General features: G+C 51.2%; 1 protein-coding gene and 1 long non-coding RNA gene across 2 annotated transcripts; one reads left to right on the forward strand and one right to left on the reverse strand.

Annotated features, from left to right (window-relative positions):
• The first annotated feature begins 709 nt into the window (after window positions 1-709).
• LOC121362931 lies at window positions 710-3,968 on the forward strand. Its single transcript, XR_005956600.1, has 3 exons — window positions 710-892; window positions 3,613-3,724; window positions 3,809-3,968. It is a non-coding gene; the product is annotated as an uncharacterized LOC121362931 (long non-coding RNA).
• A 7-nt stretch (window positions 3,969-3,975) lies between these two features.
• On the reverse strand, window positions 3,976-7,380 carry MRPL49 (mitochondrial ribosomal protein L49). The gene is made up of 3 exons (XM_041484868.1): window positions 7,321-7,380; window positions 5,016-5,186; window positions 3,976-4,943 (listed from the first exon to the last, which is right to left on the reverse strand). Exons 1-3 carry the CDS (start codon window positions 7,378-7,380, stop codon window positions 4,797-4,799), a joined length of 378 nt encoding a protein of 125 aa, XP_041340802.1. The 3' UTR covers window positions 3,976-4,796.
• Between the last annotated feature and the right edge of the window lie 5,884 nt (window positions 7,381-13,264).

The following is a 13,264-nucleotide window of genomic DNA, read 5'->3' on the forward strand; positions in this document are numbered from 1 at the left end:
ACCCCTGCGGGCCAGGGAAAGGGGGCTGGGCGATCCCCGGGGGTAGGGAAATGGGGCTGGGAAATGGGGCTGGGGGATCCTTGTGGGATAGGGAAATGGGGTTGGGGGATCTTCGGGGGCAGGGAAATGGGGTTGGGGGATCCTCAGGGGACAGGGAAATGGGGCTGGGGGATCCTCAGGGACAGGGAAATGGGGCTGGGGGATCCCTGTGGGATAGGGAAATGGGGCTGGGGGATCCTCGGGGATAGGGAAATGGGGCTGGGGGATCCGTGGGGGATAGGGAAATGGGGCTGGGAAACGGGGCTGGGGGATCCTCGGGGACAGGGAAATGGGGCTGGGGGATCCCTGTGGGATAGGGAAATGGGGCTGGGGGATCCTCGGGGATAGGGAAATGGGGCTGGGGGATCTTCTGGGGACAGGGAAATGGGGCTGGGGGATCCCCGTGGGATAGGGAAATGGTGCTGGGGGATCCCCGTGGGATAGGGAAATGGGGCTGGGGGATCCTTGTGGGATAGGGAAATTGGGCTGGGAAATGGGGCTGGGGGATCTCCATGGAATAGAGAAATGGGGCTGGGGGCTCTGCATGGGATCCCAAAATGGGTCTGGGGGCTCCCAGCTTTTCCCAGCCTGCTCAAGATAAAAATGTCCTGGGGGGGGACATTAAAAAGGGCCAGGGGGCTCCCCTGGGACCCCAAAATGGGTCTGGGGGCTCCCCCCTGAGCGCTGCCCCCTCCCCAGCCTGCTCAAGGACAGAACAGCCTGGGGGGACCCCAAAAAGGGTCTGGGGGCTCCCCCCTGAGCGCTGCCCCCTCCCCAGCCTGCTCAAGGCCTACGATGAGCACCAGAAGATCCTGAAGGCGCACGCGGCCCGGAAACGGGCGCCCGAGAACGGGTGAGACCCCGGCACCCCAAAAACGGCCCCAAAATCAGCCCAAAACGGCCCCAAAATCAGCCCTAAAATGGCCCAAAATCAGCCCCAAAAACGGCCCCAAAAACGGCCCCAAATTCGGCCCCAAATGACCCAAAATCAGCCCCAAAAACGGCCCCAAAATCAGCCCAAAACGGCCCCAAAATCAGCCCTAAAATGGCCCAAAATCACAAAACGGCCCCAAAATCTGCCCCAAAAACGGCCCCAAAATCAGCCGTAAAATGGCCCAAAATCAGCCCCAAAATGACCCAAAATCAGCCCCAAAATGACCCAAAATCAGCCCCAAAATGGCCCAAAATCAGCCCCAAACTGGCCCCAAAATCAGCCCCAAAATGGCCCCAAAATGGCCCAAAATCAGCCCCAAAATGACCCAAAAACGGCCCCAAAATCAGCCCAAAACGGCCCCAAAATCAGCCCTAAAATGGCCCAAAATCAGCCCCAAAAACGGCCCCAAAAACGGCCCCAAATTCGGCCCCAAATGACCCAAAATCAGCCCCAAAAACGGCCCCAAAATCAGCCCAAAACGGCCCCAAAATCAGCCCTAAAATGGCCCAAAATCAGCCCCAAAATGGCACCAAAATCAGCCCCAAAAACGGCCCCAAAATCAGCCCAAAACGGCCCCAAAATCAGCCCTAAAATGGCCCAAAATCAGCCCCAAAATGGCACCAAAATCAGCCCCAAAAACGGCCCCAAAATCAGCCCAAAACGGCCCCAAAATCAGCCCTAAAATGGCCCAAAATCAGCCCCAAAATGGCACCAAAATCAGCCCCAAAAACGGCCCCAAAATCAGCCCAAAACGGCCCCAAAATCAGCCCTAAAATGGCCCAAAATCAGCCCCAAAATGGCACCAAAATCAGCCCCAAAAACGGCCCCAAAATCAGCCCAAAACGGCCCCAAAATCAGCCCTAAAATGGCCCAAAATCAGCCCCAAAATGGCACCAAAATCAGCCCCAAAAACGGCCCCAAAATCAGCCCAAAACGGCCCCAAAATCAGCCCTAAAATGGCCCAAAATCAGCCCCAAAATGGCACCAAAATCAGCCCCAAAAACGGCCCCAAAATCAGCCCAAAACGGCCCCAAAATCAGCCCTAAAATGGCCCAAAATCAGCCCCAAAATGGCACCAAAATCAGCCCCAAAAACGGCCCCAAAATCAGCCCAAAACGGCCCCAAAATCAGCCCTAAAATGGCCCAAAATCAGCCCCAAAATGGCACCAAAATCAGCCCCAAAAACGGCCCCAAAATCAGCCCAAAACGGCCCCAAAATCAGCCCTAAAATGGCCCAAAATCAGCCCCAAAATGGCACCAAAATCAGCCCCAAAAACGGCCCCAAAATCAGCCCAAAACGGCCCCAAAATCAGCCCTAAAATGGCCCAAAATCAGCCCCAAAATGGCACCAAAATCAGCCCCAAAAACGGCCCCAAAATCAGCCCAAAACGGCCCCAAAATCAGCCCTAAAATGGCCCAAAATCAGCCCCAAAATGGCACCAAAATCAGCCCCAAAAACGGCCCCAAAATCAGCCCAAAACGGCCCCAAAATCAGCCCTAAAATGGCCCAAAATCAGCCCCAAAATGGCACCAAAATCAGCCCCAAAAACGGCCCCAAAATCAGCCCAAAACGGCCCCAAAATCAGCCCTAAAATGGCCCAAAATCAGCCCCAAAATGGCACCAAAATCAGCCCCAAAAACGGCCCCAAAATCAGCCCAAAACGGCCCCAAAATCAGCCCTAAAATGGCCCAAAATCAGCCCCAAAATGGCACCAAAATCAGCCCCAAAAACGGCCCCAAAATCAGCCCAAAACGGCCCCAAAATCAGCCCTAAAATGGCCCAAAATCAGCCCCAAAATGGCACCAAAATCAGCCCCAAAAACGGCCCCAAAATCAGCCCAAAACGGCCCCAAAATCAGCCCTAAAATGGCCCAAAATCAGCCCCAAAATGGCACCAAAATCAGCCCCAAAAACGGCCCCAAAATCAGCCCAAAACGGCCCCAAAATCAGCCCTAAAATGGCCCAAAATCAGCCCCAAAATGGCACCAAAATCAGCCCCAAAAACGGCCCCAAAATCAGCCCAAAACGGCCCCAAAATCAGCCCTAAAATGGCCCAAAATCAGCCCCAAAATGGCACCAAAATCAGCCCCAAAAACGGCCCCAAAATCAGCCCAAAACGGCCCCAAAATCAGCCCTAAAATGGCCCAAAATCAGCCCCAAAATGGCACCAAAATCAGCCCCAAAAACGGCCCCAAAATCAGCCCAAAACGGCCCCAAAATCAGCCCTAAAATGGCCCAAAATCAGCCCCAAAATGGCACCAAAATCAGCCCCAAAAACGGCCCCAAAATCAGCCCAAAACGGCCCCAAAATCAGCCCTAAAATGGCCCAAAATCAGCCCCAAAATGGCACCAAAATCAGCCCCAAAAACGGCCCCAAAATCAGCCCAAAACGGCCCCAAAATCAGCCCTAAAATGGCCCAAAATCAGCCCCAAAATGGCACCAAAATCAGCCCCAAAAACGGCCCCAAAATCAGCCCAAAACGGCCCCAAAATCAGCCCTAAAATGGCCCAAAATCAGCCCCAAAATGGCACCAAAATCAGCCCCAAAAACGGCCCCAAAATCAGCCCAAAACGGCCCCAAAATCAGCCCTAAAATGGTCCACTTTTCCTCCCTAATTTCCCCCCAAATTCCCCCCCAGCTCAGACGAACCCGACGACAAACGGCTCCGTCCCGACGCCCCCTCGGGGCTCCCGGGACCCCTCAACTTTTCCGGGGGGGACCCCAACCCCTCCTACAACTACTGGTACCAGGTGGGTGTTTTTTGGGGGGTGGGTTGGGGGTCTCCGGGGGGGGTCTCCAGGCTGATCCCCCTCCCCTTTGATCCCCCTCCCCAGCACGGCTACGGCACCTACGGCTACCAGAGCCCCTGGGGCTACGGCCACTACTACGGGCAGAGCTGAGGGGGTCTGCACCCCGCCCTGTACAGACTGTGGGACCCCTCCCCCAAAATTTGGGGTGGGGGGGCGTTGTAAATAAAGAGGCTGCGAGGAGTTACCCGAGGTTGGTTGGTTTTTGGGGGGGTTTTATTTGATTTCGGGGGGCTTTCGTCCGGTTCTGGGGGCTCCCAGCAGGTTTTGGGGTACCCCAGGGTGGATTTTGGGGTTCCCCCCAAGGATTTTTGGGGTGGTCCAGGTGGATTTTGGGATCCCAGCGTGGATTCTGAGGCACCCCCAACAGATTTTGGGGTGCTCCAAGAGGGATTTGGGGCTGTCCACAGCAGATTCCAGGCACGTTTTGGGGTGCTCCAGTGGATCTGGAGGTGCCCCAAACGGATTTTGGGGTGTTCCAGGTGAATTCAGAGGTGCCCAGGTGGATTCCAAGCCTCTTTCTGAATTTTGAGCTGCTCCCAACAGATTTTGGGGTGCTCCAGGTGAATTCAGAGGTGCCCATGTGGATTCCAAGCTTCCTTCTCAATTTTGAGCTGCTCCCAACAGATTTTGGGGTGCTCCAGGTGGATTTGCATGTCCTCCAAACGGATTTTGGGGTGCTCCAGGTGGATTTGCATGTCCTCAGGTGGATCTGGAGGTGCCCCAAATGGATTTTGAGGTGCTCCAGGTGGATTTTGAAGGTTCCTCAAACAGATTTTGGGGTGCTCCACGTGGATTTTGGGGTGCCCAGGTGGATTTTGGGGTGCCCAGGTAGATTTTGGGGTGCCCCCAGCAGACGTTTCGCTGCCCGGGCTCCATTCCGTGCTGCTCCAGCTGCTCCCACAGCCGATCCCTTGCAGACTCGGGGTCCCCCCGTGCCGATGTGGAGGTCCCCCGTGCCGATGTGGGGGTCCCCCCGTGCCGATGTGGGGGTCCCCCGCGGCTCTGGGGGTCTCTAGAAGCCCCTCTGGAGCAGCCACTGCCGCAGCTGCGGCCCCCAGTGCCCCCTGAGCCGCAGCGTCCCCGTCACCTCGTTCACCTGCGCCGCCACCTCGGGGACCCCCAGCGAGCCCAGGAACGCCCTCAGGTCCCGCTCCAGCGCCTGGGGGGGAGCAGGGGGGGTCAGGGGGAGCCCCCCGAGCCCCCCGGAGCCCCCCCGGAGCCCCCCGCTCACCCAGATGTCGCCGTGGATGCGGCGCAGCTCCGTGAGGCGCCGGCCCTGCCGCAGCCCCAGGTACACGGGCAGGTTGTGCAGCCGCGAGCGCCGCACCGAGTAGGGCAGGTCCGGGGGGGCCCCTGCGGGAATTAGCACCCCCCGGGGGTAATTAGCACCCCCCGGGGGTAATTAACACCCTCCCCGGGTAATTAGCACCCTCCCGGCGGAATTAACAACTCCCTGGAGGAATCTCACCCACTCCGCCCTTAAGTAAATGCTCTTTGCTGCTTGGTTTGGAATCAGTAATTCCTCCTTCAAGGGAATATTTTGGGGTCCCACCGGGGTAATTAACATCCCCCGGGGGTAATTAACATCCCCCGGAGCTAATTAACACCATCCTGGGGTAATTAACACCGTCCCGGGGAATCTCACCCACTCCGCCTTTAAATAAATGCTCTTTGCTGCTTGGTTTGGAATCAGTAATTCCTCCTTCAAGGGAATATTTGGGGTCTCTGAGGGGTAATTAACACCCCCAAACGGTAATGAACACCCCCCGGGGGTAATTAGCACCCCCCGGGAGTAATTAACACCCCCCGGGGGTAATTAGCACCCTCCCACGGGAATCTCACCCACTCCACCATTAAGTAAATTCTTTTCACTACTTGGTTTGGAATCAGTAATTCCTCCTTCAAGGGAATATCTTGGGGTCCCTGAGGGGCAATTAACACCCCCAAGTGGTAAACACCACCCTGGGGTAATTAACACCGTCCCGGGGAATCTCACCCACTCCGCCTTTAAATAAATTCTCTTTGCTGCTTGGTTTGGAATCAGTAATTCCTCCTTCAAGGGAATATTTTGGCTCCGCAGAGGGTAATTAACATCCAGAAGTGGTAATTAACACCCCCCGGAGTAATTAACACTCGCCTGAAGGAATTCAGTGCACCCTGGGGCAATTCGAGCCAGTTCGGGGTAAATAAATCCTCTTTGTTATTGGGGTTGGGGTGAGCAATTCCCTCGTCAAAGGAATATTTTGGGTTCCCCCCGGGGTAATTAACACTGTCCGGGGCTAATTAAGCCGTCCCCAGGGGTAATTAAGCCCCCGAGGGTAATTAACCACCTCCCACAAAGTCATGAAGCTCCCCCAGACTCAATAACCCATTAACGAATTCCCACTCCGGGGTAAATCACCCCTTTCCCCCCCGGAGCTAATTAACCCCCCCAGGGTTAATTACCCGGTCTTAGCACCCCCCGGGGGTAATTAACACCCTCCCCGGGTAATTAGCACCCTCCCGGCGGAATTAACAACTCCCTGGAGGAATCTCACCCACTCCGCCCTTAAGTAAATGCTCTTTGCTGCTTGGTTTGGAATCAGTAATTCCTTCTTCAAGGGAATATTTGGGGTCCCCCGAAGGTAATTAACATCCCCCGGGGGTAATTAACATCCCCCGGAGCTAATTAACACCATCCTGGGGTAATTAACACCGTCCCGGGGAATCTCACCCACTCCGCCTTTAAATAAATGCTCTTTGCTGCTTGGTTTGGAATCAGTAATTCCTCCTTCAAGGGAATATTTGGGGTCTCTGAGGGGTAATTAACACCCCCAAACGGTAATGAACACCCCCCGGGGGTAATTAGCACCCCCCGGGAGTAATTAACACCCCCCGGGGGTAATTAGCACCCTCCCACGGGAATCTCACCCACTCCACCATTAAGTAAATTCTTTTCACTACTTGGTTTGGAATCAGTAATTCCTCCTTCAAGGGAATATCTTGGGGTCCCTGAGGGGCAATTAACACCCCCAAGTGGTAATTAACACCCCCCTGGGGAAATTAACACCCCCCCCGGGTAATTAACACTCTCCCCAAATGACCCCATCCCACCCTGCCTTAAATAAATTCTCTTCCTTGCTCGGTTTGGAATCACTAATTTCTCTTCAAGGGAATATTTTGGGGTCCCCCGAGGTTAATTAACACCCCCCGGGGTAATTAACACCCCCCCGAGGGAACTCAACCCCCCCTGGGGCAATTCGAGCCAGTTCGGGGTAAATAAATCCTCTTTGTTCCAAAAACAACCCTCCAATCACCCCCAGACTGCCCCTCCCTCACCTCCCCCCCTTTCCTGGGGGTCCCCCTCCCCCTTCCAGGGGGTTCCCCCCATTTTTTGGGCGGTGGGGACTGGTGAAAAACAGATTAAAAAATTTAAAAAGTTTTTATTTTGATACCTTATTTCCCGGTTTACGGTGCTTTGCCTGCGGTTCGGTATCAAAATCCCCGCGCGTTCCCGTGACTCCGCCGCTTCTGGCTTCTCCCTCACGTCCCCTCACAGCGCGCCGCAAAATGGCGGCGCCGTCCCCGCGCTGCTTCCTGAGGTTAAACTCCGTCATTTCTCCGCTTTCTGGGTGAAACTGGAGTTTTGTGCGGGTGACAATAAATATTTACAGTGTTAAAAGGGTGTAATGGGAGATTTTGAAGGGTTTTAGTGAATGAATCCGTGAGGGGAGCTGGGAACAGCAAGGGGAGGCTGTGGAGTTTCCTGAGGGAAACGCGGCCCAGTCTCCGCCTCCGCGCTTCCCCCGCGCCGGCTCCCAATTCAAACTAGACAAGTTTCGTTTATTTTCTGTATTTCACACGTTTTTAACCCATTTCCCCCGACCAGCGCGCCGCGCGCTCTCTCCGCTTCATCCACCGAAACAAAATGGCGGCGGCGCGGCGGGCGGGAAACTGCGCGTGAGGCGAGCGCCCCCTCCGCCCTCAGCCGCCAATCGGAGCGCGGCTTTTCGCCGTCGCTGGGCAGAACAGCGCGGCCGGGGCCAATCAGAAAATCCGAGCGGCTGGCGCAGGCCGCGCGCGGGGAGGGAAGGAGGGGAAGAGGCGAAGCCGCCGCCACACTCGCAGCGACCGTTGCGCACGTAGGTGGGGCTGAGGGGGAGGGAGGGGGACACCGGCGACAGCGCCTGCGCGCGGCGCCAGCCGCCCGCCCCGCGCATGCGCCGCGCCTGCGCGGTGCGGCGGCGCGGGCAGGAGGAGGACGAGGAAGCGCTGCTCGCCGATGAGGACGAAGCGGCCGCCGCGGCCCCCGAGGCGGCCCCGGCCCAGCCCGGCCCCCCCGGGGAGGAGGAGGAGGAGGAGGAGGAGGAGGAAGAGGAGGCGGCCCCGGCCGAGCCCGCGGGGTCGGAGCCGCTGCAGCCGCCGCAGGAGGAGGGAGCGGCGGCCGCGGCCGAGGCTGAGGCGGCCGAGGGAGGAGGAGGAGGCGGCGGCGGCGTGAACGGGGCCGAGCGGCCGCCGGAGGAGGCGCCCAGCGGGGATGAAGCGGCCGCGGCCGAGGCCAAGGAGGAGGAGGCGGCGGCGGGTGAGCGATGGGGGAGAGCCGGGACCGGGGGGGGAACCGGGAATGGAACCCCGGGAACCGGGAATGGAACCCCGGGAACCGGGAGGGAAACCGGGAATGGAACCCCGAGAACCGGGAATGGAACCCCGAGAACCGGGAGGGAAACCGGGAATGGAACCCCGGGAACCGGGGGGGAACCGGGAATGGAACCTCGGGAACCGGGAATGGAACCCCGGGGACCGGGAGGGAAACCGGGAATGGAATCCCGGGAACCGGGGGGCAACCGGGAAAGGAACCCCGGGAACCGGGAATGGAACCTCGGGAACCGGGAATGGAACCCCGGGAACCGGGAAAGGAACTCCGGGAACCGGGAATGGAACCCCAGGAACCGGGGGGGAACCGGGAATGGAACCTCGGGAACCGGGAATGGAACCCCGGGGACCGGGAGGGAAACCGGGAATGGAATCCCGGGAACCGGGGGGCAACCGGGAAAGGAACCCCGGGAACCGGGAATGGAACACCGGGACCGGGAGGGAACCGGGAATGGAACCCCGGGATCGTCGGGAAGGGATCGGGAAAGGAGCCCCCAGAACCGGGAACGGGATCCCCAAAAACCGGGAAAGGAACCCCGAGATCTTCGGGAAGGAATCCCCGGGACCGGGAGGAAAACCGGGAACGGAATTCCCAGGACCGGGAAAAGAGCCCCGAAAACCTCGGGAGGGAACCGGGAAAGGAGCCTTGGGATGCTCGGGAAAAACCCCAAAAACCGGGAGGAAAAACCGGGAAAGGCCCCGGAGCCTCGTGAGGGCCCCTCAGAAAATTCCCGGTTTTTCCCTCAAAATCCCAACCTCGGCCCCGGCCCCGTTCCCGGATTTTTGGGGGATAAAATCGGGATGGAATCGCGATAAAATCCGGCTAAAATCGCGATAAAATCCCCAAGTTCCCCACAGGGAAAATCGGGATTTGGGGGGAAAAAAAGCGGGAAAAATTTGAATTCTGAGGGATTTCCGTGGAGCCGCGGGTGAGGGGAAATCAATGGAGCTGCTGGAATTGAGGAATTCCGAGTTGGGATTTGGGAAAAATGGGAGGGAAAAATTTGGGTTTTTCAGGGAGAAATTTGGGATGGGGTTTGGAGGGAAAAATTCCTGATTTTTGTGGGTTTGTGAGGGGAAATTCTGATTTTTGTGGGTTTGTGAGGGAAAAATCCTGATTTTTGTGGAGATCCAAATCTCCGCCGCCGCCCGAGGAGGAGCCGCCGGAGGGGGAGGAGGACGAGACCCTGGTGATCCTGGACACCTGTACGGGAATTTTGGGCAATTTCGGGCAATTTTGGGCAATTTTGGGCAATTTTGGGCAATTTCTGGGATGAGCTGGGAGATTTCTTTTGGATTTTGAGGTTTTTTCCCAGGATTTATGGAATTTGGAGCCATTCTGGGGGGGATTCTTGGAATTTGGGGAGAGGTTTTGGGGCCATCTCCGTTTATTTGTGGGATTTGGGAGTTTTTTGGGGTGATTTGAGGTTTTTTTTGGATTTTTTTTGGGATGATTTGAGGTTTTTTAATTCTGATTTTTGTGAATTTCTGAGGGAAAAATCTTGGGTTTTGTGGATTTTTGAGGGAAAAATCCTGATTTTTGTGGATTTTTGAGGGGAAATTCTGATTTTTGTGGATTTCTGAGGGGAAATTTTGATTTTTGTGGATTTCTGAGGGGAAAATTCTGATTTTTGTGGATTTCTGAGGGGAAATTCTGATTTTTGTGGATTTTTGAGGGAAAATTCCTGATTTTTGTGGATTTTTGAGGGAAAATTCCTGATTTTTGTGGATTTTTGAGGGAAAATTCCTGATTTTTGTGGATTTTTGAGGGAAAAATTCTGATTTTTGTGGATTTTTGAGGAGGAAAATCCTGATTTTTGTGGGTTTGTGAGGGAAAATTCTCGGTTTTGAGGGGAAAAATTTTAAATTTTGAGAAATAATCCAGGGGAAAAGTGTTGGGAAATTGGGAGAGTTGTTTTAAGGAGAAAAAAATGTTTGAGTTTGGGTAAATTTTGGGGATTTCTGAGGGAAATTTTGGATTTTTAGGGGAAAAATCTTAATTTTTAAGGGAAAATTGTGATTTCTGAAGGGAAAAATTGGATTTTTTTGAGGGCAAAATCCTGAATTTTGGTGAAAAATGTTGATTTTTTGATTGGAAAATTCTGGGATTTGAGGAAAAAATCACATTTTGAAGATAAAAAAATGATTTTTGAGGGAAAAATTCTGATTTTTAATGGAAAAATTCTGATTTTGGGAGGATTTGCGGAGCTTGGATCAGAATTTTATTTGGATTAAAGTGAAATTATTCCAATTTTTATCCCAATCTTTATTTTTTATTGGATAAAAACTGGAAATTTTCCATTATAGGACGTGGGGGAAAATACAAAAATTTGGATTTTATGGAAATATTTGCAAATGTTGAATTTTCAGGAATTTTTTTGGCCAAAAAAGGGAAAAATTGGGATTTTTTTTTTGGCATTTCCTTGGGTTTTTCAATTTTTTAATTTGGATTTTCCAGTTTTTAGTGCCCCAATGGATCTCGGTCTGGAATTTTCCCTTTTTTAGTGAAAAATCCCAGGGGAATTTGGCGTTTTTTAAGGATTTTTGAAATATTTTTGTGCCTTTTTTAACCCAATCCAGGTGGGAAAATTCATTCAGACTCCAAGAGTTTCATGGAATGTTTTGCTTTAATTCAAGCAAAAAAATAATAAATGAAAAATAAAATTAAAAATTCAAATTTTAACCCTTTTTTCCCCATAATAAATGAAAATAAATTCCGATTTTAACCCTTTTTTCTCCAGAAAAATTGGAATAAATTCAAGTTTTTACCCCTTTCCCCCAAAAAAAAAAAAAAATTCAAATTTTAACCCTTTTCACCCCAAAAAAAAAGAAAATAAATTCAAATTTTAACCTTTTTTACCTCAGAAAAATGAAAATAAATTAAAATTTTAGCTCCTATTACCCCAGAAAAATGAAAATAAATTCAAATTTTAATTCTTTTACCCAGGAAATTTGAAATAAATTCAAGTTTTAACCATTTTCTCCCAAAAAAGTGGAAATAAATTCAAACTTTAACCCTTTTTATTCCAGGAAAATGAAAATAAATTCAAATTTTAACCCTTTTTACTCCAGAAAAATTGAAATAAATTCAAATTTTAACCCCAGAAAAATAAAAATAAATTCAGTTTTTAACCCTTTACCTCCCCAGATATGAAAATAAATTCAAACTTTAACCCTTTTGCCCTGGAAAATTAAAATAAATTCAAATTTTAACCCTTTTTACCCCAGAAACATGAAAATTAATTCAGTTTTTAATCATTTTCTCCCCAAAAAATAAAAATAAATTCAAACTTTAACCCTTTTTACTCCTGGAAAATTTGAAATAAATTCAAATTTTAACCCTTTTTACCCCAGAAAAATGGAAATAAACTCAAATTTTAACCCCTTCCTCCCCAAAAAATGGAAACAAATTCAAACTTTAACCCTTTTTACCCCAGAAATTTGAAATAAATTCAAACTTTAACCCTTTTTGGAAAATATGGGCAAAAAATGGGCAAAAATGGGGGTTTGTGGGGATAAAATGGGGATTTATGGGGAAAAAATGGGCATTTGTGGGGGTTTCTGGCTACAACAGCCGGTGGGGAGGACATGGGCAGAACGGGCAAAAACGGGGGTTTGTGGGGAAAAAATGGGCATTTGTGGGAAAAAATGGGCATTTCTGGGGGTTTGTGGGGATAAAATGGGCAAAAATGGGGATTTGTGGGCATTTTGGGGGCTTTCTGGGCAAAAAAATGGGCATTTCTGGGGGTTTCTGCCTACAACAGCCGGTGGGCACGGGCACCAAACGGGCATTTCTGGGTAGAAAATTGGGATTTATGGGAAAAAATGGGGATTTATGGGCAAAAAATGGGGATTTATGGGAAAAAATGGGCATTTCTGGGCAATTTTTGGGCAAAAAATGGGCATTTGTGGGCATTTCTGGGGATCCCTGGGCACTTCCTGGGCCTTGGGGAGCCTTTCTGGAAGTTTTTGTAACTTTAAACATTTTTTGGGGGGTTTCCAACTCCAGAATTTGGGATTTTTCCCAAATTTTGCCATTTTCCAACCCCAGAATTTGGGATTCTTCCCAAATTTTGCCATTTCCCCCCCCAGAATTTGGGATTCTTCCCAAACTTTGGCATTTCCAACCCAGAATTTGGGATTTTTCCCAAACTTTGCCATTTCCCACCCCCGGAATTTGAGATTTCCCCCCCCAGAATTTGGGATTCTTAATTTTTTGGGGTGATTTGAGGTTTTTTTGGAATTTTTTGGGGATGATTTGAGGTTTTTTGCAATGATTTTGGAATTTTTTGGGGTGATTTAAGGTTTTTTTAAATTTTTTGGGGATGATTTGAGGTTTATTGCAATGATTTTGGAATTTTTTGGGGTGATTTGAGGTTTTTTTGGAATTTTTTGGGGATGATTTGAGGTTTTTTGCAATGATTTTGGGATTTTTTGGGTGATTTGAGGTGGATTTGACTCCACCCAAGGTGGGTTTTGTGTAGAAATTCAGCAATTTTGGCATTTCGGGTGACTTTGCCTCAATTCCAGGTGGAATTTTGGGATCATTTCTCTGATTTTGGGGATTTTGGTTGGATTTGGGGTGGGAATGAAGAATTCCAAGTGGATTTTTGGGACAATTTGAGCCATTTTTGGGATTTGAGCCATCCCAAGGTGAATTTTTGGGACTTTTTCCCTTTGGGGCTGCTCTGCCCCAATCCCAGCCAGAATTTTGGGATAAATTTCAGGATTTTGGCTGGATTTGGGGAGGAAATCAGGAATTCCAGATGGATTTTTGGGGTAATTTCAGGGATTTTGACTGGATTTAGGGTGGGAACCAGGAATTCCAGGTGGAATTTTGGGATCATT

This window comes from Pyrgilauda ruficollis, unplaced genomic scaffold (genome assembly GCF_017590135.1).
Source record: "Pyrgilauda ruficollis isolate IOZ18807 unplaced genomic scaffold, ASM1759013v1 scaffold685, whole genome shotgun sequence".
NCBI lineage: Eukaryota > Metazoa > Chordata > Aves > Passeriformes > Passeridae > Pyrgilauda > Pyrgilauda ruficollis.